Genomic DNA, 19855 nt, shown 5'->3' on the forward strand with positions numbered 1-19855 from the left:
GTCAGGGCTGGGAGGGCCCTTAGAACATGGAATGTCAGGCTGGGAGGACCCTTAGAACCCAGAATGGCAGAGCTGGGAGGGCCCTTAGAACACAGGATGTCAGGCTGGGAGGGCCCTTAGAACAGGGAATGTCAGGGCTGGGAGGGCCCTTAGAACATGGAATGTCAGGCTGGGAGGGCCCTTAGAACAGGGAATGTCAGGGCTGGGAGGGCCCTTAGAACATGGAATGTCAGGCTGGGAGGACCCTTAGAACACAGGATGGCAGAGCTGGGAGGGCCCTTAGAACAGGGAATGTCAGGGCTGGGAGGGCCCTTAGAACATGGAATGTCAGGCTGGGAGGACCCTTAGAACCCAGAATGGCAGAGCTGGGAGGGCCCTTAGAACACAGGATGGCAGAGCTGGGAGAAACTTTAGGAATCAGGTCAAAGCCCAGCACTGGCACTGTATTTGTAACCTTGAACAAGTCACTTCACACCTAGGCTTTGGTGTCCTCATGGCTGGACTAGCCAGCTTCCACAGTCCCTTTCAGCTCTAAACCTTTGATGTTATCATTATTTAATTCAACCCTTCCTTTTACAGTGGAGGAAACTAAGTGGCTGAAGAGGAAGGGCAGAGTGTGGGATGTGCAGAGTGTCACCTGGCTTTAAGTAGCAAAGTCTAGTCACACTCTGCAGGGCTTTGTGTGCCTGTGTGTGCACGTGCTCATGCCCATCAGCCACCCTCTGAGGTGCCCCTTGGACCTGCATGCTTTGTTTCTCTACACCTACGGGTGTCTTCTCTGTCTCTGGGCACACGGCTTCTCTTTTTCATCATGTCTGTTTGTATGTGTTTCTGTGTCTAACTCTGTTTTTCCCTCTTTCTTTTGGCTCATGTGTCTTAATGTCTTGGTGGGTCTGTGTGAACGTGTGTATGTGTTCCCTTCTCTCTCTGTGTCTTCCCCCCACCCATTCTCTGTTTCTCTTTTCCCCGTCCCCCTTCTCTCTCTCTCTCTCTTTTTCTCTCTCTCTCTCTTTCCCCTGAGCTCCCTGGAGATAGGATTGGCAGGAAACATAATTCAGATTGGAGCAGTATTGGGGGGGGGGGATGAGATGGGGGAGGGGAGGTGGCCTGGGGTTCTGCTGACACAGCACATTCCTGGAGCAGGGCTGGAGACGAGGGAGCTCTCTCTCTCTCTCGAGGGGTGATCCCCCCCAGGCCCCAGAGACCTTCTGTCAGGGTCACCACTGGGGCCTTCTGCCCCGAGCAGCTGGAATCACTCATTCTCCTGTAAAAGCTTGGACCCTGTTCCCACCGTCCCCTTCCCCCTCACTGTCTCTTGGGTTTCCAGGCCATGGGGTGGGTGGGGTTTGGATTTCTCTGGCTCCATGGGGCCCCTCACCCTGAGCATCTCTCTGCCAAGAGCTCCCTCCCCCCACTGCTGCTGTGGGCTTCCTGCCAGGGCTTTTTTCCCCTCCCTGGTAACAGCCAGTCTGTAAAGGAGCAGGACAACTCCCTTCCTGGGAGAGCGAGAGCAGAGGTGGGGGTGGGGCTGACGTGGGGGGAGTAAAGCCAGCTCCAAGAACTTGAAACTGAAGAGGCCTGGGGTCTGGGGGATGGACTGTAGGGTGAGGAGTGGGGGCACGGAGGTGGGGGTGCAGAGACCCCTGCCCGGGGAATAGGAGACCTTGGGGTGAGGAGCCTAGCATGACCTTAGCAAGTCACTGTCCTGCAGGGTTTCTGCTCGATCTGAAAATGAGGGAACATTCTAGGTTGACAGTCTGCATTATGTCTCTGACATCCTGTGTTCTAAGGGCCCTCCCAGCCCTGACATTCCCTGTTCTAAGGACCCTGCCAGCCCTAACAGTCTATGTTCTAAGGGCCCTATCAGCCCTGACCTTCTGGGTTCTGAGGGCCCTCCCAGCTCTGATATTCCATGTTCTAAGAGCCCTCCCAGCTCTGACCTAGGTTCTAAAGACCCTCCCACCTCTGACATTCTGGGTTCTAACAGCCCTTCTGCACTAATGTTTATATTCTCAATTTCCTACCATCTCTAAATCCCATGGTCCTGCTATTAAGTGCATCAGAGATGTCCCAAACTCACAGAAATAGAGAATTTCAAACTCAGAAGGGCCTCTGGGGCCGTCTAATTCAGCCTGTACCTTAAAAAAGGCCGAACCTGGGGCAGCTCAACGGTGCGGTGGATAAAGCACCGGACCTGGATTCAGGAGGACCTGAGTTCAAATCCGGCCTCAGACATTTGACACTTACTAGCTCTGTGACCCTGGGCAAGTTCCTTTAACCCTCATTGCCCGTCCAAAAAAAATTTTTAAATAAAAAAAACTGCTGGTGGGAAAAAAGGCCGAGCCCTTCCCCTCATGAACATAGCCAGGCACAGGTAGTCTGCCTGAAGATCTGGAGCAAGGGGCACTCGATCTCTCCCAAGGGGTAGCCTCTGCCACTCTGGGATGACTAGCTGTTAGGAAGTCTTTCCTGGTGTGGCACAGCATGCTGCCCCTGCTATCTCTGCCCATTGCTCCTACTTCCACATTGTCCCAGGATCAGTCGAAGTAGCAGGATGGTTAGCCCAGAAAAGGGAAAACAGGGGCAATATGACAGCCATCTTCAAATATCTGAAGGTCTGTCATTGGTGGAGGGACCCCCAGAGGCCGTGGATGGAAGCTACAGATTGGCCAGTGGAGGCCAGATGCCCAGGAGAACTTCCTAACCTGCGGAACTTTCCCAAAGTGGAGTTAGGGACAGGTGCCCCTCCTTGGCAGTCCTCCAGCAGAGGCCAGCATTTATCAAGTGCTGGCTGTGTCCCAGGCACAGTGATAAGCACCCCGAGATACAAAGAAAAGCGAAGAGGCAAAAACATGGCCTTTGCCTTCAGGGAACTCAGACTAATGGGGATTCAGCAGGCTGGATGGACGACTGTATAAATGATACAGACTCAGTGGAGGGGGAGGCCTCCTGCAGGAGGGAGCTCTGAGCGGCATCTACAAACAAGGCAGGAACAGTAGGAAAGGGAGAAGAGCCTTCCAGGCGACGGGGACACACAGGCCCCCTCAGAAGTCACCTGGTCCAACTCTGCCTGAGGCCCCGACACCGGCTTGCCCGAGGTTGGCCCTCACAAAGGTAGAATTCCAGCCCAGGTGTTCTGACTCCAGATCCAGGCCTTATTTCTCCGTTGTTTCCTCTAGAAGAACATGAGATATTTTTATCAAACACTTGCAAAAAAAAATCCAAGTACATTCTAGCTACAGCATTGCTTCATCCACCACTTTTAGCAAGTCTGTTTGGAAGGGAGGTGAGGCAGTCTGGCCCAGCCTGCCCCCCCCCTTTTTTTTTTTGCGGGACAATGGGGGTTAAGTGACTTGTCCAGGGTCACACAGCTAGTAAGTGTTAAGTGTCTGAGGCTGGATTTGAACTCAGGTCCTCCTGACTCCAGGGCCAGTGCTCTATCCACTGTGCCACCTAGCCGCCCTCCTGCCCCCTTTCTTGATACTCGTTGGCTCTCTCTTTTTTTTTTTCCCCTCGGTGGGGCAATGAGGGTTAAGTGATTTGTCCAGGGTCACACAGCTAGTAAGTGTCAAGTTTCTGAGGTCAGATTTGAGCTCAGGTCCTCCTGAATCCAGGGCCAGTGCTCTATCCACTGAGCCACCTAGCTGCCCCATGGGCATCTCTTTAATAACACAGTTTGGCCCAGAAATTAAATCCAGCTACCTGGTCAGCAGGTTACTCGGCTCATCCTCTTTCCCCCCACCTTGCCTTTCTTATTTTGAGAAGTGGGATGTTTGCCTCACTTTCATCTTGTGGTCCCTCCCCAGTTATCCACAGTCTCTCAAGGGTCCCTTAGTGACATCAGCTATGGATGTGCTTCACTGGAGCCCTGGTCACAACTGCAGATGACAGACGGAGGAGGGAGGTGGTGGGGGGTCAGGGGGGGATGGCTCTTCCTCCTCTCTTCATCTCTATTAGCAGCATTTTTTCAGCCTTTTTTTTTTTTTTTTTTTTTGCTGCACAGCAATGGGGGTTAAGTGACTTGCCCAGGGTCACACAGCTAGTAAGTATCAAGTGTCTGAATCCGGATTTGAACTCAGGTCCTCCTGATTCCAGGGCCAGTGCTCTATCCACTGCGCCACCTAGCTGCCCCCTTTTCAGCCATTTTTGTACTGTCCTTTCCCAGTTTAAAGTTCACTGTACAGTTATCCCTTCCATAACATGGGGGTTAGGGTTGTCATTCCCCCCTGTTATGGGGGAAATTGATGGGGGTTTGGAGTAGGGGGTTCTTAGGAATTCCTCTTTAAAGAATTACACCCTCTTGCACACAAATCCAATTAGAATAAAATGATAGTTTATTTAGGGTGCTAGAGAAAGGAAACCAAGAGAGAAATTATTGGATTTTTTCTCATGGGGAGAAGGCATGGCACAGAGGTGTGGCTCTGAGATACCTATCTCCCCCGAGCAGGAGACTGGGAAATATAGAGGACCAATGGTGGTCCATTGAGGTGATCATCTGACTGGAAAGTTCCCTTACTGGGGGAGGACTATCCCCCACTAATGGTGGCTGGGGAAGTTGGGTGAGGGGTGGCTTCGGATTTTTCTTTTTTTTTGTGGGGCAGTGAGGGTTAAGTGACTTGCCCAGGGTCACACAGCTAGTAAGTGTCAAGTGTCTGAGGATGGATTTGAACTCAGGTCCTCCTGAATCCAGGACCGGTGCTTTTATCCACTGTACCACCTAGCTGCCCCCAGCTTTGGATCTCTTAAGCCATCTCTCTTCTCCTCATGCCACAAAGGCAGCATCCACACCTAATCTTATCTCCCCCAGGGTGGGGGAGACTGGAAAGAAGGGTGGTGGTCCTGGAGTTAACTCAGTCCCAATCCTATGCTGCTTATCTCTTTGGTTGTGTCTGTCATTTGGTTTAGTTTCTCAAGGAGAAGGTTCTTTGGATTTACCCCACAAAACTTCTGGGGTACCCAGGGCCATTCAAATGAGGTACCCAGGCCCATAATATCCCCCATCTAGAAAATCCACGTAAAATTTTTCCCTCCCTTTGTATCAGAAAAGAAGTCTGAATTATTATGGCATTAAAAGATAAAAACTGTGTTGATATTATATAATACTATACATATATTTTGTGCATTTCTGAGTTTCTAAACTTTTTCTGTCATCTCCTTGCCTTTGCATGTTGTATTCAGCTTCTGCAAAACTCCCTGAAAATTCCCATTTAATTTCTTATGCTAACCCACGATATATCTATGAGAAAATTTTTTTTTTTTGGTGAGGCAATTGGGGTTAAGTGACTTGCCTAGGGTCACACAGCTAGTAAGTGTCAAGTGTTTGAACTCAGGTCCTCCTGAATCCAGGGCCGGTGCTCTATTTACTGCACCACCTAGCTGCCCCCAAGAAAATAATTATTAATAATGGATTTCAAGGGGGCAGCTAGATGGTACAGTGGATAGAGCACCGGCCCTGGAGTCAGGAGTACCTGAGTTCAAATCCGGTCTCAGACACTTAATACTTAACTAGCTGTGTGACCCTGGGCAAGTCACTTAACCCCAATTGCCTCACTAAAAAAAAAAAATGGATTTTATATATATAACCTATATCGGATTGCCTGCTGCCTAGGGGAGGTGGGGAGGGAGGGAGAAAATTTTTTCATTGGAAATCTTATATAAACAAATGCTGAAAACTATCTCTACATGTAACTGGAAAATAATAAAATACTTTTATTTAAAAAAAAACAAATATAAAAGCATATTTCAGTTATGGATTCCAGACCTACATTCAGTAAAGTCTGTTTCTTCCATTAAAAAAGTAACAGTAATAATGGATTTCTTGGGGGACTCAGAGATCAGTTTCTCAGTCTTTCCTACACACCCCCCCTCCCCACCCCACACACATACATACACGCTCCAGAAAGTCCAGTTCTCTTTAATCTGGGGCAAACCCAAGGGAACAAAAGAAATAGAGATTATCTAGTTCAGTGAAGGACTGATGGGATCAAACTACACCTAGATAATGGACTTCACCTTAAGCAACTTGAGGGGGGTCTTTTGCATACTTTTTCCCTGATATCTTCTCTAGAGTTCCTTTTATGGACCACCTTCAAAGCATGTCAACCAATAGAATTGAATGATGCTAGCTATTTAGATTTTTTTTTTTTGGTGAGGCAATTGGGGTTAAGTGACTTGCCCAGGGTCACACACCTAGTAAGTGGCCAATTTGCTTTGATCATGTATAATGACCTGCCTCTATGGAAAGAGGATCTTGGAAGAGGCCAAGAGCTCTCTCCAGGGGATCTTGTAGCTCTTCTAGGTAATCTGAAGCTTTTTTTTTTTGCTTGCACTAACTGGCCTGCTGAACCTCTCTCCCTGCTTGCTCTGTTTGAGACCATGAGAAGTCAGGGAGACACATGGGCAGACTTTTACTGGTATAATATTAACAAATAAGAATATGCTTCCCCAAACTGGTCTATATTGCAATAGTCATAATTTTTTGTTTTGCTAGAGTTATCATAATATTCCCCTTAGGCATCATGTAGTTTTTTCTTTTTTAATTTTTGTGAGGCAGTGAGGGTTAAGTGACTTGCCCAAGGTCACACAGTTGGTAAGTGTCAAGTGTCTGAATCCGGATTTGAACTCAGGTCCTCCTGAATCCAGGGCCAGTGCTCTATCCACTGCGCCACCTAGCTGCCCCCCCCCTTAAATTTTTTTTAAAACATCAAAACCACAATGGGGAAAGTCGGGCATGGAAGAAATAACTGTAGTTCTGTCTTCTCTCCTTGGTCATTCTCATCCCATCTAGAGGAACCCATTGATTGGGGAATGGCTATTGGGTTGGAAGAAATGAGCTGATGGAGGGGCAGCTAGATGGCGTGGTGGATAGAGCACCGGCCCTGGAGTCAGGAGGACCTGAGTTCAAATCTGGCCTCAGAAACTTAACCCTTACTAGCTGTGTGACCCTGGGCAAGTCAGTTAACCCCAATTGCCTCACTAAAAAAAAAAAAAAAGAAATGAGCTGATGGAGTGGGACATAGACTGCAGCCATTCTCCTCCTGTGTCCCCCCCCCTCCTCCTCCAGCAGCTGTCTTAGCTGAGCTTTCATTTTCTCCTTCCCTGTATAGCAACAAAGAAAGCCCTTCCTATCATCCGGGTGCTTTTTCTCCCCAGCCTCAGCTCATTCTGAGATTGAGCCCTGTTAACCTATAAATTAATGAAACAATCAATATAGAAGAAATACGGTCTATAGCTTGTGGTATCGCAAAGCAAGATGGGAATGGAGGACAGGATTTTTATGGGGTAACAGAACAAAAGGGAGCTAAAAGATTCTGTCACATACAGAAACTACTTAATATAAATGAACCTTTAACAGAAGGAACTATAGGACTGCTCCTGAGTTAAGTAGAGAAGCTACTTAACTCTAAATAGAAACTAAAGGCCAGGGGAATCATTGGGAGGGGATGGTTTGCTTGGGGGGGTGGGAGGGGATGGTTTGCTTGGGGGGGGGGGTTTGCTTGGGGGGAGGTCCATAAATCGATCAAGAGTCTGGAATTGACAAGGATTGGTTAGTCTCAGGCAATTCATTTGCCTGGGTAGGGGGTCTAGGTGGGTATCAGTCAGTTCTCAGTAATGGACAGTATTCTTATGGGAAGCAGCCTTCCACACTCTTGTCATCATCATCATCATCATAATAATAATATATGACCGCTATATAGTGTGCCAGACACTATGCACTTTACAATTATCATCTCATCTTCTCTTACCTAACCTTGCTTCCAGCTTCTGTACACATGCGTCTTTTTTTTTTTTTTTTTAGCGAGGCAATTGGGGTTAAGTGACTTCCCCAGAGTCACACAGCTAGCAAGTGTGTGTTAAGTGTCTGAGGCCAGATCTGAATTCAGGCACTCCTGACTCCAGGGCCGGTGCTCCATCCACTGCGCCACCTAGCTGCCCCTACATGCGTCTTTTAAAATTTCTTTTTTTGGGAGGGGACAGGGGGAGGAAGAGCAGGTTAAGTGACTTGCCCATGGTCACACAGCTAGTAAGTGTCTGAGGACAGATTTGAACTCAGGTCCTCCCAACTCCAGGGCTAGTGCTCTACCCACTATGCCACCTAGCTGCCCCTGCCTTTTAAAATTTCTATGTAAAGTCTCTTAGGGCAGAAATTAGTCTTCATTTCATCTCAATGTTCATAGGTTTGAGTACAGTAGGGAACGAATACACGCTTGCTAGATTGGACTGATTGCACCAGGCATCTCCTCTTTTTTGTCCTCAGATAGATGTAGGAGGCAAAAAAAGGGGGTTGACAGAAAAACCCAAGACCTGAGCTCTGATTTAGATCTGAGCTCCAAGAGGGGCTATAACTTACAGACCCCAGTTCTGAAAGGGATTCATGGGTAACTTAAAACTTGGGAAACAAGTCAGGGCCTAGGTTCTTGTTACCCACATTAATCACCACTCATAACAAGAACATAAAGAGGCAGGTCATAGAGGCCTTAACTATAACAATGATACACAGATGGGGTATAGAAATTCTAATTGATAAATGTTAAACTAGGCCTGAGAATGAAAAATACAGGGACAATCTGACCTTGGCAAGTTGAGTTAACATGCCCAGAAAAGACCCAGTTTATCCCCAGATTCACCTTATGAGGTGTAAACCCCCAAAACACACCTCCACAGGAAAAGGTCCCCGCCTCTCCATGGTTGGTTTAAGCCCCCAGGAAGTCCAAATTAGAAAAAGCCCTCCCCTGTACCTACCTAAGGAGGATATTATTATAATGAGACTGATAATCAATTTATCCATACTATAAATATAACTGTTTTTTCTTTCCCTATTCAAGAGACACCTCCATGATGCTCCCACAGTATCTTCAGAATTTCCTTCTTGGGAGTTTCCCATCCCTCCTAGTCAGATAGTCAACAGGCATTTATTAAATGATTAGCAACTCTGCTGACTTCTTCTGTAGTCCATCAACAAGCATTTATTAAATGCCCACTGTGGACAGTAGGCACTCTGCTGACTTCTATAGTCAGTCAGGCAACAAGCATTTATTGAATGCCTACTATGTACCGGGCACTCTGCTGGCTTTTCTTGTAGTCAGTCAGCAAGCATTTATGAAGCGCCTACTAGGTGCCAGGCACTCTTCTAAGTGCTGGCAATGTCCAGAAAGATGAAAGACGGCCCCTACTCTCAAAGAGCTGTCTGTGATCCATGGGACCTGATGTATCGTTTTATGAATCCTTTGAAATCTCTTCCCGAATTTGGAGAGTATGAGAAAATAATTATTAATAATTACTAATAATGAATTTCTTGGTGGGACCCAGAGATCAGTTTCAGCCCTTTCTCCTTCCAGAAAGTCCAGTAGAGGAACTTGAGCAGATTTTGCCTGGTACAAACCCAAGGGAAAAAAGAAGTGGAGATAAATTATTTTGTCTAGCTCAGTGAACTTACTGGACTTTGCCATAAGGAACTTGAGTGAGGATCTTCCCTCATGTCATCTGTAGAGTTCATTTTAATTTAGACCACCTTCAAGTCATGACAACCAATGGAATTGAATGATGTTAACCCATTAGCTTTTTTTTTTTAAATCATAAAAGTATTTTATTATTTTCTAGTTACATGTAGAGATAGTTTTCAACATTTGTTTTTATAAGATTTCTAGTTTCAAATTTCTCTCCCTACCCCCCAATAACCAATTAGTTTTGATAAATGTATAATGACCCGCTTCTCTCAGAAGAGGGTAAAACCTTTGGCCACGCCAGGATCTCGATCTTAGATCTCTTGGCTGGTGCTTGGTGCTCTTGCTCTCTCTCTTAGGACAGTGTAGATTTTGTAGGTCTTCTGAGCTCTCCTTGAGACCGTGGCTGTATCCCCGAGAGACAGCATGGGTCTGGGGCTTTTCTCCTGCTAAGTGCCAAAGGGCCAATTCTTTATATATATTTATAATATTTTTTTTTGGTAAGGCGGTTGGGGTTAAGTGACTTGCCCAGGGTCACACAGCTAGTAAGTGTCAAGTGTTTGAACTCAGGTCCTCCTGAATCCAGGGCCGGTGCTTTATCCACTGCACTACCTAGCTGCCCCTTATATAATATTAATAATAAATGCTGGGCAGCTAGGTAGTACAGTGGATAAAGCACCGGCCCTGGATTCAGGAGGACCTGAGTTCAAATCCGGCCTCAGACACTTGACACTTACTAGCTGTGTAGCCCTGGGCTGCCCCCCCCCCCAAAATAATAATAATAATAAATGCTTACTGGGGGGTGGAGCCAAGATGGCAGAGGAAAGGCAGTAATGTCCTGGAGCTCCCCCAAATCCTCCAAATCATGCCATAAGACAATTCCTGGGGCAGCTAGGTGGCACAGTGGATAGAGCACTGGCCCTGGATTCAGGAGGTCCTGAGTTCAAATTCAGCCTCAGACACTTAATACTTACTAGCTGGAGGGCAGCTAGGTGGCGAAGTGGATAAAGCACCGGCCCTGGATTCAGGAGGACCTGAGTTCAAATCCAACCTCAGACACCTGACACTAGCTGTGTGACCCTGGGCGAGTCACTTAACCCCAATTGCCTCACCAAAAAAAAAAATACTTACTAGCTGTATGACCCTGGGCAAGTCACTTAACCCCAATTGTCTCACCAAAAAAAAAAAAAAGACAATTCCTGGAGCAGCAGAACCCACAAAAAGATGGGGTGAGATTATTTTCCAGCCAAAGACCGCTTAGGAGGTCGGTAGGAAAGGTCTGTTGTACTGAGGTGAGAGTGAAGCACAGCACTGTGGCCTCAAATGTAGAGCCAGTCCCAGCCTGGCTGAGTCAGAGAAAGAGACCTCCAGAGCCTCTGAATCAGCTACAATGGCAGGGCTTCTGATGGAACTCAGATCACAGTCTGGTGAGAGGGTCGATCAGTTGGCCAGGAGGAGATTACAAGGGTCTCTGCTGGTGCTGAGGTGGAACTTGGTTGTTTTGCCCCTGCTCAGAACCAGGAAGCAGTCTTGACTGGCAGACTCAGGTGGGGGAGGGGCACAGATTCGCCTGGAGCTTGCAACCACAGTGAAACACAATTTTGTTTCCAGGTTAAAGAGCAAGTAGGCCTGGGATTATTTACAGACCAGAGCACAGGCCAGGCGAATGGAAAACCTGCTTCTCCATAAATCGTACCACCTGGAACCCCCTGAAGTTTGGGACAGTATGTCCTGGAAGCAGTGCCCCCCTTTAAGAAGGAGTTAAAAGTCAAGAAATAGGCTAGCAAAATGAACAGACAGGAAAAAATGCAGACCATAGAAGGTTTCTTTAGTGATGTTAACCTGGAAATTAATGAAACAATCAATATAGGATAAATAAGGTCTTTAATTGGGACAGAGGAGTTACAGCCTGGATTATTGCAAAGCCAGACTGCTGGGAATACTCAAAGATGGGAACTGAAGGGGGGGGGGGCGGTTTATAGGGTAACAGAACAAAGGGAACTATAGGACTGTTCTTGAGTCAAGCATAAAAACTACTTAACTCTAAATAGAAACTACTTAATGCAAATGGATCCTTTTCCATAATAACCTCTAGTCCCAGGAAAAGGTGGGAAAGCTTTGGGAGGGGATAGTTTGCTTGGGGGAGATTCATAAGACAATCAAGAGTCTAGAATTGACTAAGATTGGTTAGCCCCAGGCAACTCATTGGCCTGGGAATGGAGAATAGGTGGGGATCCGTCAGTTCTCAATAAATTTGTGTTTATCAGTGACAAAGAAGGTGGAGGTGCACCCTCAGAAGAGGGTAGCAAGGTCAGGCCTCCTATATCCAAAGCTTCCAAGAAAAATATGAATTGGTCTCAGGCCATAGAATTGTTCGAAAAGGAAGTAAAAGAGGTAGAGGGTGATATGGTGGGAAATGGGGTACAGGTTGGGGTTGGGGTTCTTAGGAATTCCTCTTTAAAGAATTACACCCTCTTGCACACAAAACATAGTTAGAATAAGGTGATAGTTTATTTAGGAGCAAGGGAAGGGAAGGGTGGGGGGAGGGAAACCATGAAAGAAATCCTTAGACTTTTCATGGGGAGATTTGGCATAAAGCACATGGCTCAGAAGTACCAAATCTCCTCGAACGGGAGACCGGAAGGTACTTTTATAGAGGACTGATGGGGGTGGACCATCTGCCCATGAAAAGTTCCTTTAGTGAGAGAGGACCATCCCCCACTGGTAAAGGAATTGGGTAAGGGGTGGCTACAGATCCCTCTTCAGAACACAAAGGCCGAAGCCACACCCAAATTAAGGAATTGGGTAAGGGGTGGCTACAGATCCCTCTTCAGAACACAAAGGCCGAAGCCACACCCAAATTTATCTCCCCAGGGTAAGGGAGACCAGAATGAAGGATAGGAATCCCAAGCTAGCTCAGTCTGATTTGGTTCAGCTTATCTCTCTAGGCGTTATCTGTCCTCTGGTTTAGTTTCTCAAGGAGAAGATTCCTCGGTGTGCCCCAGAGAAATTCTGGGGTGCTCTACACCCCATGACAAGGGAAAAAGTAGAAAGAGAAATGAGAGTGTGGCAGGAAAGTCATGAAAAGTCAACAGCTTGAAAAGCCAAATTGGTCAATTGAAAAGGAGGTACAAAAGCTCTCTGAAGAAAATAATTGCTTAAGAATTAGGATTGGGTCAGGTTAGCAAGGTCACATGGTTCAAGGAGCCCTGGTCTCAATAAGGTCCACTCCTGAGTTATGCCCATACAAGGAAGAGGGGTGGGAATACTGCGTTCCAATTAGCTAATTTTTGCTCATAGATTGTAACCCCACCAGTGATGAAAAAGGGGAGGGCCCATTCGCGTTAGGGACTAGGGTATAAAACAGGGCCTGCGAGCCCCCTTTCTGGGCACCCACTAGCTGCACACTAGGGTGCCTCCTTCTCATGAGAAGAAAATAAAGCCTTTGTCACTTTAAAAAAAAAAAAAAAGAATTAGGATTGGGGCAGCTAGGTGGCGTGGTAGATAGAACACCAGCCCTGGATTCAGGAGGACCTGAGTTCAAATCCAGCCTCAGACACTTAACACTTACTAGCTGTGTGACCCTAGACAAGTCACTTAACCCCAATTGCCTCACCCCCCCCAAAAAAAAAAAAAAGAATTAGGATTGAACAAATGGAGGCTAATGACTTTATGAAAAATCAAGATACAATAAAGCAAATCCAAATGAATGAAAAAATAGAAGGTAATGTGAAATATCTCCTTGGAAAAACAGCTGACCTGGAAAATAGATCCAGGAGAGATAATTTGAAAATTATTGGACTACCTGAAAACCATGATCATAAAAAGAGCTTAGACATCATCTTCCAAGAGACCGTCAGGGAAAATTGCCCTGATATTCTAGAAGCATAAGGTAAAATAGGAATTGAAAGAATCCATTATGAGGGACAGCTAGGTGGCGCAGTGGATAGAGCACCAGCCCTGGAGTCAGGAGGACCTGAGTTCAAATCCAGCCTCAGACCCTTGACATTTACTAGCTGTGTGACCCTGGGCAAGTCACTTAACCCCAATTGCCTTACCAAAAAAAAAAAAAAAAAAGAATCCATTATGGAGTAGAGGGGAAGATGGGGGAGGAGCGGGGGAGTGAATTGAGCCTTACTCTTATCAGAATTGGGAATAACATACATACTCAGGTAGGTATAGTAATATATCTTGCCCCATAGGAAAGTGGGAGGGGAAGGGGATAAGGGGGGGGGTGAAGGGAGGGAGGGCAGATCGGGGGAGGGGCAGTCAGAAGCAAAACACTTGAGGAGGGTAAGAGAAGATAGAAAATAGAGTAAATATCATGGGAAGGTAATAGGATGGGGGTAAACACAGTTAGCAGTAGTAACTGGGGGGAAAAATTGGAAGCAGAGGCAAGAGCAAGGTAAGATGATGGTGGGTAGTTTGCTGGGCTATTGTGAAGAAAATTCTTTGGCAGGTATAAGATACACTACAAATATTAGCTGTTATTGTTGCAATAATCAACCTCATGGGTATTTTGTAAGGAAATCTCCCTTTAAAGTACTATATAGATGTAGTTTACTATAAAGAAAAAGATGAGCAGGATGCTATCAAAAAAACCTAGAGAGACTTCTGTAACGATTGGAATGACGCCACCTGCTGGAGACTTACTGTAGAGGAGTTCTGCCCATGAAGGGAAGGTCTTTGAGGGCAAGACCAGGAGTCAGGAAGTGACGCGGGCTAGTGGGAGGAGGAAGGAAGAGACTGGCGCTCAGTCTCGGGCTCTTTCCTGAGGACGCTGGCGGAGAAGGGAGCTAGAAATGTGCTCTCCCTTTAATAGATAGAAATCTAGGCCTTTCTCTCTCTCTTTACCAAATTCTTGTTTTCCTTAATAAATGCTTAAAAGCCTAACTCTTGCTAAAGCTTATAATTTATTGGCGACCACTCATTAGATATTTTAGACAGTTTAGCTAGAATTTTAGCCCTTAACACTTATATGAGCTGATGCAAAGTAAAATGTACTGTATACAAAAATAACAGCAATATTCTAAGATGATCTTCTGCGAATGACTTAGTTATTTTCAGCGGTGCAGTGATCCAAGACAACTCTGATGGACTTATGAAAAATGCAGTCCATGGGGCAGCTACATGGCATAGTGGATAGAGCACCAGCCTTGGATTCAGGAGTACCTGAGTTCAAATCCGGCCTCAGACACTTAACACTTATTAGCTGTGTGACGATGGGCAAATCACTTAACCCCAATTGCCTCACCCCCCCCCCAAAAAAATTGCAGTCCGTCTGCAGAGAAAGAATTGATGGTATCTGAATACAGATGGAAGTATATAAAAAAAAAGATAATAATAAATGCTTGCCACCAAAACTGGTATCAATAACCATAGCGATTAATTTTAAAAACAAAATTTTAGCTTAATTAATAAAACAAGAGCATGTCAGACTATGGCCAGCATCCTTGTCCTTCTCCCATCACAACCTTCAGGATGGATTGGTTCCTTTTTCCAGGAGGTCTTACAGAATCTGAGGCCTTTTTTGTTTGGCGAGACAATTGGGGTTAAGTGACTTGCCAAGGGTCACACAGCTGGTAAGTGTCAAGTGTCTGAGGCCAGATTTGAACTCAGGTCCTCCTGACTCCAGGGCTGGTTCTCTATCCACTGTGCTACCTAGCTGCCCCATCTGAGGCCTTTTTTTGACCCGTTTCTTTAAAGTAACCCCTTCTGTAGCATTCCTCAAAAAAAGTAGTCATCAGGTAGGAGGCATCATCTATAGAGTGCTGGGCCTGGAGTCAGGGAGACCCGAGGTCAAATCAGGCCTCAGATTCTAACTGTGTGACCATGGGCAAGTCACTTAATCCCATTTGCCTCAGTTTCCTCATCTGTAAAATGAGCTAGAGAAAGGAAATGGCAAATCGCTCCAGTATCTCTGCCAAGAAAACCCCCAATGGAGTCATGAAGAGTTGGACACAACTGAAACAACTGAACAGCAAAAAGTCTTTTACCAAGGGGTAGTGGGGGAGCCATCACCTGCATCACCTAGATCAGGGAAGTGCCACTGGTATCATTTACCTGGCCTCAAACAAGGCATTTAGCTTGTAGTCTTGGACAGTCCTTTTGGAAAGATGGAGAAAGATGTGCGGTTAGCCAGTTGTGCCATTGGGTGGCTCTATGACAGGTTAGACAGATGGATCTTAATCATAGTAAATAATGGGAAGAGTCAATGGTTGCCCAGGGTGTCCCAAAAAGTCTCGGTGCACTTGTCAGCCTTCCTAGCAGAAGGCCACACTAAGACTTTTGGGACACCCTCTCTCATGCCCTGAGGTTCATCAAGCAGTGTACTCCCTTTGATCCTCACAGCGGCCCCAGGAGGCAGATGCCTCATTTTACAGATGAGCAAACAGAGGTTACACGGTTAATATAAACAATAATGATGATAATCACAGCTAATCTTTATATAGCCCTATGTGATAGGTTCCATGCTAAGCCCTTTACAATTATTGTCTCGTTTGATCTTCATAGCGACCCAGGGGGTGGGGAGTGCTGTTATTATCCCCATCTTACAACTGGGGAAGTGTGAGATGACTTACCCAAGGTCGCAGAGTTAACATCATCATCATAACTAACATTGATAAAGCACCTACTATGTACCAGTTACTGGTATGAACTCGTTTGATCCTCACAACAACTCTGGGGGTTCCTTCAAGGGCCACCCGCCTCCCAGGGGCTGCTGCCCCCATCCTGGGATGGGGTCGCTCAGGGCTTCTCCAGCTCAGCCCACAGAACTTTGGATACATACATACCTGGGTCTTTCCACCCCTAGCTTGGGGCAGCCACTTTGTAGCCTTAAAGTTCTTCTCTTCCCTTGCCAGCTGGTGCCCTGCTCCCTGACCTGCCTGAGCAGTTTGTGCCCCCCGAGGTGGCACCACCCATCCTTCAGAAGTTGGTGGAAGCCATTGAACGCAAAGGTAAAGGGTGTTTTGTACCCGGGATGTTCCTCTCACTCCCCATTGCTTCCCATCTCCCCCATAGGTCTTTGGTAAAGTCACTAGAATCTCACCAGTCACTCATTCTTTGGAAGGGACGGAAGGGAATAAGCATTTATAAAGCACCTACTGTGTGCCGCCCACTGTGTTGCATTTATAAAGCACCTACTATGTTCCAGGCACTGTGCCAAGCCCTTTACAAAAATCTCATTTGATCCTCACAACAACCCTGGGAGGTAGATGCTATCATCATCCCCATTTTGTAAATGAGGAAACTGAGGCAGAGATTAAGTGATGCCTGCCTCCGGCAACCCCACAGCTAGTAAGTGTCTGAGGTGGGATCTGAACTCGGGTCTTCCTGACTCCCTGCCCAGCTGTCTGTCCTGTGTGGCACCTAGCAACCTCATTCCCTGGAATGTCTTTCTGAGCTCCAGACATGACTCCTTTTCTCTCCTCAGCCTTCCTTCTAAGAAGCAGCGCCTCTCCCCTCTCTTGAGTTTCCTTGGCTGGTCTTCTTCCTCACTGACTGGCAGCTGACCCTCAGAAAGTTCTCTGAAGTTATGTCCAACCCCCCCACCCCCCACCCCAGACCCTTGCTCCACACCCTGCGGAGGAGGAACTCCCTAAGGATTTGTTTGTTTGATGATACTTGGACCTTCCTTCTGCAGGGCTGGACAGCGAGATTCTTTACAAACCATCTGGTCCTGAGCTGCGGCCACTGAGAATTGGTGAGGGTCCTCTTTCCTTGGGGGCTTCCCCATCTCCTTCCAAAGGTTGGGGTCTTGGGGTCAGGGGGGTCAGTACTCTCCTGTTGCTAAGGGAGGGCCCAGGGTTTGTATCCCAAGTTCCAGAAGATGAAGGTTCTGGCTCATGCCAAGGTGGAGGCCCAAGTTCTCATGCTTGGTGCTGAGCTGGGATGAGGGAGGAAGGGGGTGGGGAGATGATGCTGGGCCCCCAGAGTGAGAAACAACCATTCCCTCCCCCATGTTCCTGGCCCCCGGCAGACTGGACTCTGAGTGATGTCGACCAGTGGGATGTGGCCACCCTTTCTGAGGCCCTGAAGGGCTACCTGCAAGCTCTGCCCAGGCCCCTTGTGCCACCTGGAGTCCATGGGGATATTCTTCATGCCTTGCAAGGTAAGGCCCCCATGCTTGTGTCCACAGTTACGGGGGGCTGGGAGGTACCCAAACAGACTGAACATGGGTCCCCGGGTCGGGGAGAGGGCCGCCCTTGGGCCAGCCTTGCTGTGGGGACCGTTGCCATGGGCATCCCTGTAGGCCGTGGTTGGTCGGTTGGTTTGCAGGTCTGGGAGGCTGGGCCGGCCCCAGTGATTCCTGCCCTATCTGTCCCTATTCAGAGATAGCCAATCCAGCTGCAGCGACGGCAACAGTGGGATGGAGGAGGCAGCAGCTGCAGGCGGTGCTAGAGCCCCCCCTTGTCCCCCTGCACAATGCCCTGACTCTGCGCTTCCTGCTCCAGCACCTGGGGAGGGTGACCCAGCAGGCCCAGGCCCAAGCCCAGGGAAGCAGCCTAGGCCCCCGGGCCCTCGGGGAGATCTTTGGACCTCTCCTACTTAGGCTGCCGGCCACTGGGTATGTATGCCTGTGACCAAAGGGCAGAAGAAGGGATGAAAGGACAGATGGATAGAGGAAGGGGAGGGAGGGAAGAAAGAAGAAGGGGGAGAGAGAGAAGGAGGGAGGGAGGAAAGAAGGGCAGGCAGGTGATGGACAATGGGAGGGAGGCTGGAGGTGAACAGAGGGTGGGCACAGGAAGGGATGCCCATTCCTCATCACTGTACCGGGTACAGCCTCAGGAGTAAGAGGAGCTCAAGGCTCACTCAGTCCCTGCCTCCTTCCTCTCTTCCACATTCCCCTTGTTTGCATCCACATTTGTCCAGCATCACACTTGATATATGTGATGGGCAGTGAGTCACGGAGAGAGAATGTACCATAAAGCCAGGAAGACCTGGATTCTAGTAGTGCCTCTGGTTCATCCTGGTTGTGTGACCTTGGGCAAGTCAACTTCTCCATACCCCATAAGACTTGAGTTTCAGAGAAAGTGCCAACCTTCATTGGAGGAGGGACTTCTCATCTGGGAGTTCCCTACACCAATAAAATTACAGGTCTGGTCCCTGTCCTGGGGCCATGTAGTGGAGCATGTATGTTGAAAGAAATGTGTGCCAGCTTGCTCGCTCACTCACACACACACACACACAGGCAGGGACCTCAGGGCTGCTCTGGAAGCCAGCACCTTGGCCTTGACCTCATTCTCCCTCCCCAGGCCTGAGCAGACTCCTGATTTCTCGGTTCTGTTCCTGGAAATGCTGCTACAAGATCAGGAGGAGGAGCAGGAGACACCCCCTCCAGGTAAAGGCCGCTGAGACCCGCTTCTGATTGGTCCTAGCCTCTTTTCTTCCCAGAACATTCACTGGTGCTGCTGTCCTGTCCCCAGAGAAGCAGCCTGGCATCGTCAGTGGGGGACTCAGGCGCTAGTATGCTCTGGGAGGGGGTGCACCAGGGGGCCCTGCCCACCGTCCTGCCCTGATCTTTGTCTGCTTCTATTTCAGCCCTTCCCCCGAAGCCTCCCAAACCCAAAGTTCAGGCCAGTAGCCTGTCTAATGGGAGCAGTGCCCCGCTCCAGGAAGCCGAGTGGTATTGGGGAGACATCTCCAGGTAATGTGGAAGCTGACAGCCTGGAAAAGGGGGAGGAGTGGTCCTGACTTTAATCGTTTGGGCCATTGGAAGAACTTTTGTTAGCCCTCTCTGGGCCTCAGTTTTCCCTTCCATATAATGGGCATGGGGTGGGAGTCCACGCTGTATTGTTTATGGGGCTGGTGTGGACATCAAAAGGGGTTTGAGGTCTGGATCTAGAAGGGGGAGGAAGAGAGTGAGAGAGCGAGATGATAGCTCACCTAAGCAGAGAAAGGGTGGTGGTGAGTGGGGCCAAGGCAAAGATGAGGATGATTCCTCTGGCTGGGGGATTGCTAGAGGCCCCAGAGTTGGGCATCATGAGCATCTGGCCTGGGTTAGGCCCCTCTTGTCTCAGATCTGACCCCCTCCCTACCTTGCAGGGAAGAGGTGAATGAGAAACTTCGTGACACTCCAGACGGCACCTTCCTAGTCCGGGACGCATCTAGCAAGATCCAGGGCGAATATACGCTGACCCTCAGGTACTGGGGCTCTGGGGAATCTGAGAGGCCCTGAGTCCCAGCCTCCTGGCTTTGCCACCTCAAGCCACTGTAACCTGGAGGGCCGTCCTCTCAACTCTGACGTCCTGTGATATGGGTATGGGCCTGGCAATGACGATGTCTGCCAGAGTCACATCAGGGGAGAAGTGGCAGGGGCTTAAAGATTGGCCCAGAGAGAGGCAGGGGAGCTGGGGGTCACTGTGTGGACTCACCTCATTCCTCCTGGGGGAGAGCACAGGAGAGGGCCA

The 19855-nt window shown here is 48.2% G+C and overlaps 1 protein-coding gene across 1 annotated transcript in view; it reads left to right on the top strand.

Moving 5' to 3' along the window:
• The window catches only part of PIK3R2 (phosphoinositide-3-kinase regulatory subunit 2), a 40134-nt gene that overhangs the window by 7647 nt on the left and 12632 nt on the right, over positions 1-19855 (top strand). Inside the window, exons 3-9 of the mRNA XM_043973643.1 lie at positions 16307-16402; positions 17089-17148; positions 17425-17556; positions 17778-18012; positions 18701-18786; positions 18987-19092; positions 19491-19589. Of these exons, the coding sequence (XP_043829578.1) occupies positions 16307-16402; positions 17089-17148; positions 17425-17556; positions 17778-18012; positions 18701-18786; positions 18987-19092; positions 19491-19589 (814 nt within the window). The remainder of the gene's footprint in view (positions 1-16306; positions 16403-17088; positions 17149-17424; positions 17557-17777; positions 18013-18700; positions 18787-18986; positions 19093-19490; positions 19590-19855) is intronic.

Source organism: Dromiciops gliroides, chromosome 1, assembly GCF_019393635.1.
Source record: "Dromiciops gliroides isolate mDroGli1 chromosome 1, mDroGli1.pri, whole genome shotgun sequence".
Lineage (NCBI taxonomy): Eukaryota > Metazoa > Chordata > Mammalia > Microbiotheria > Microbiotheriidae > Dromiciops > Dromiciops gliroides.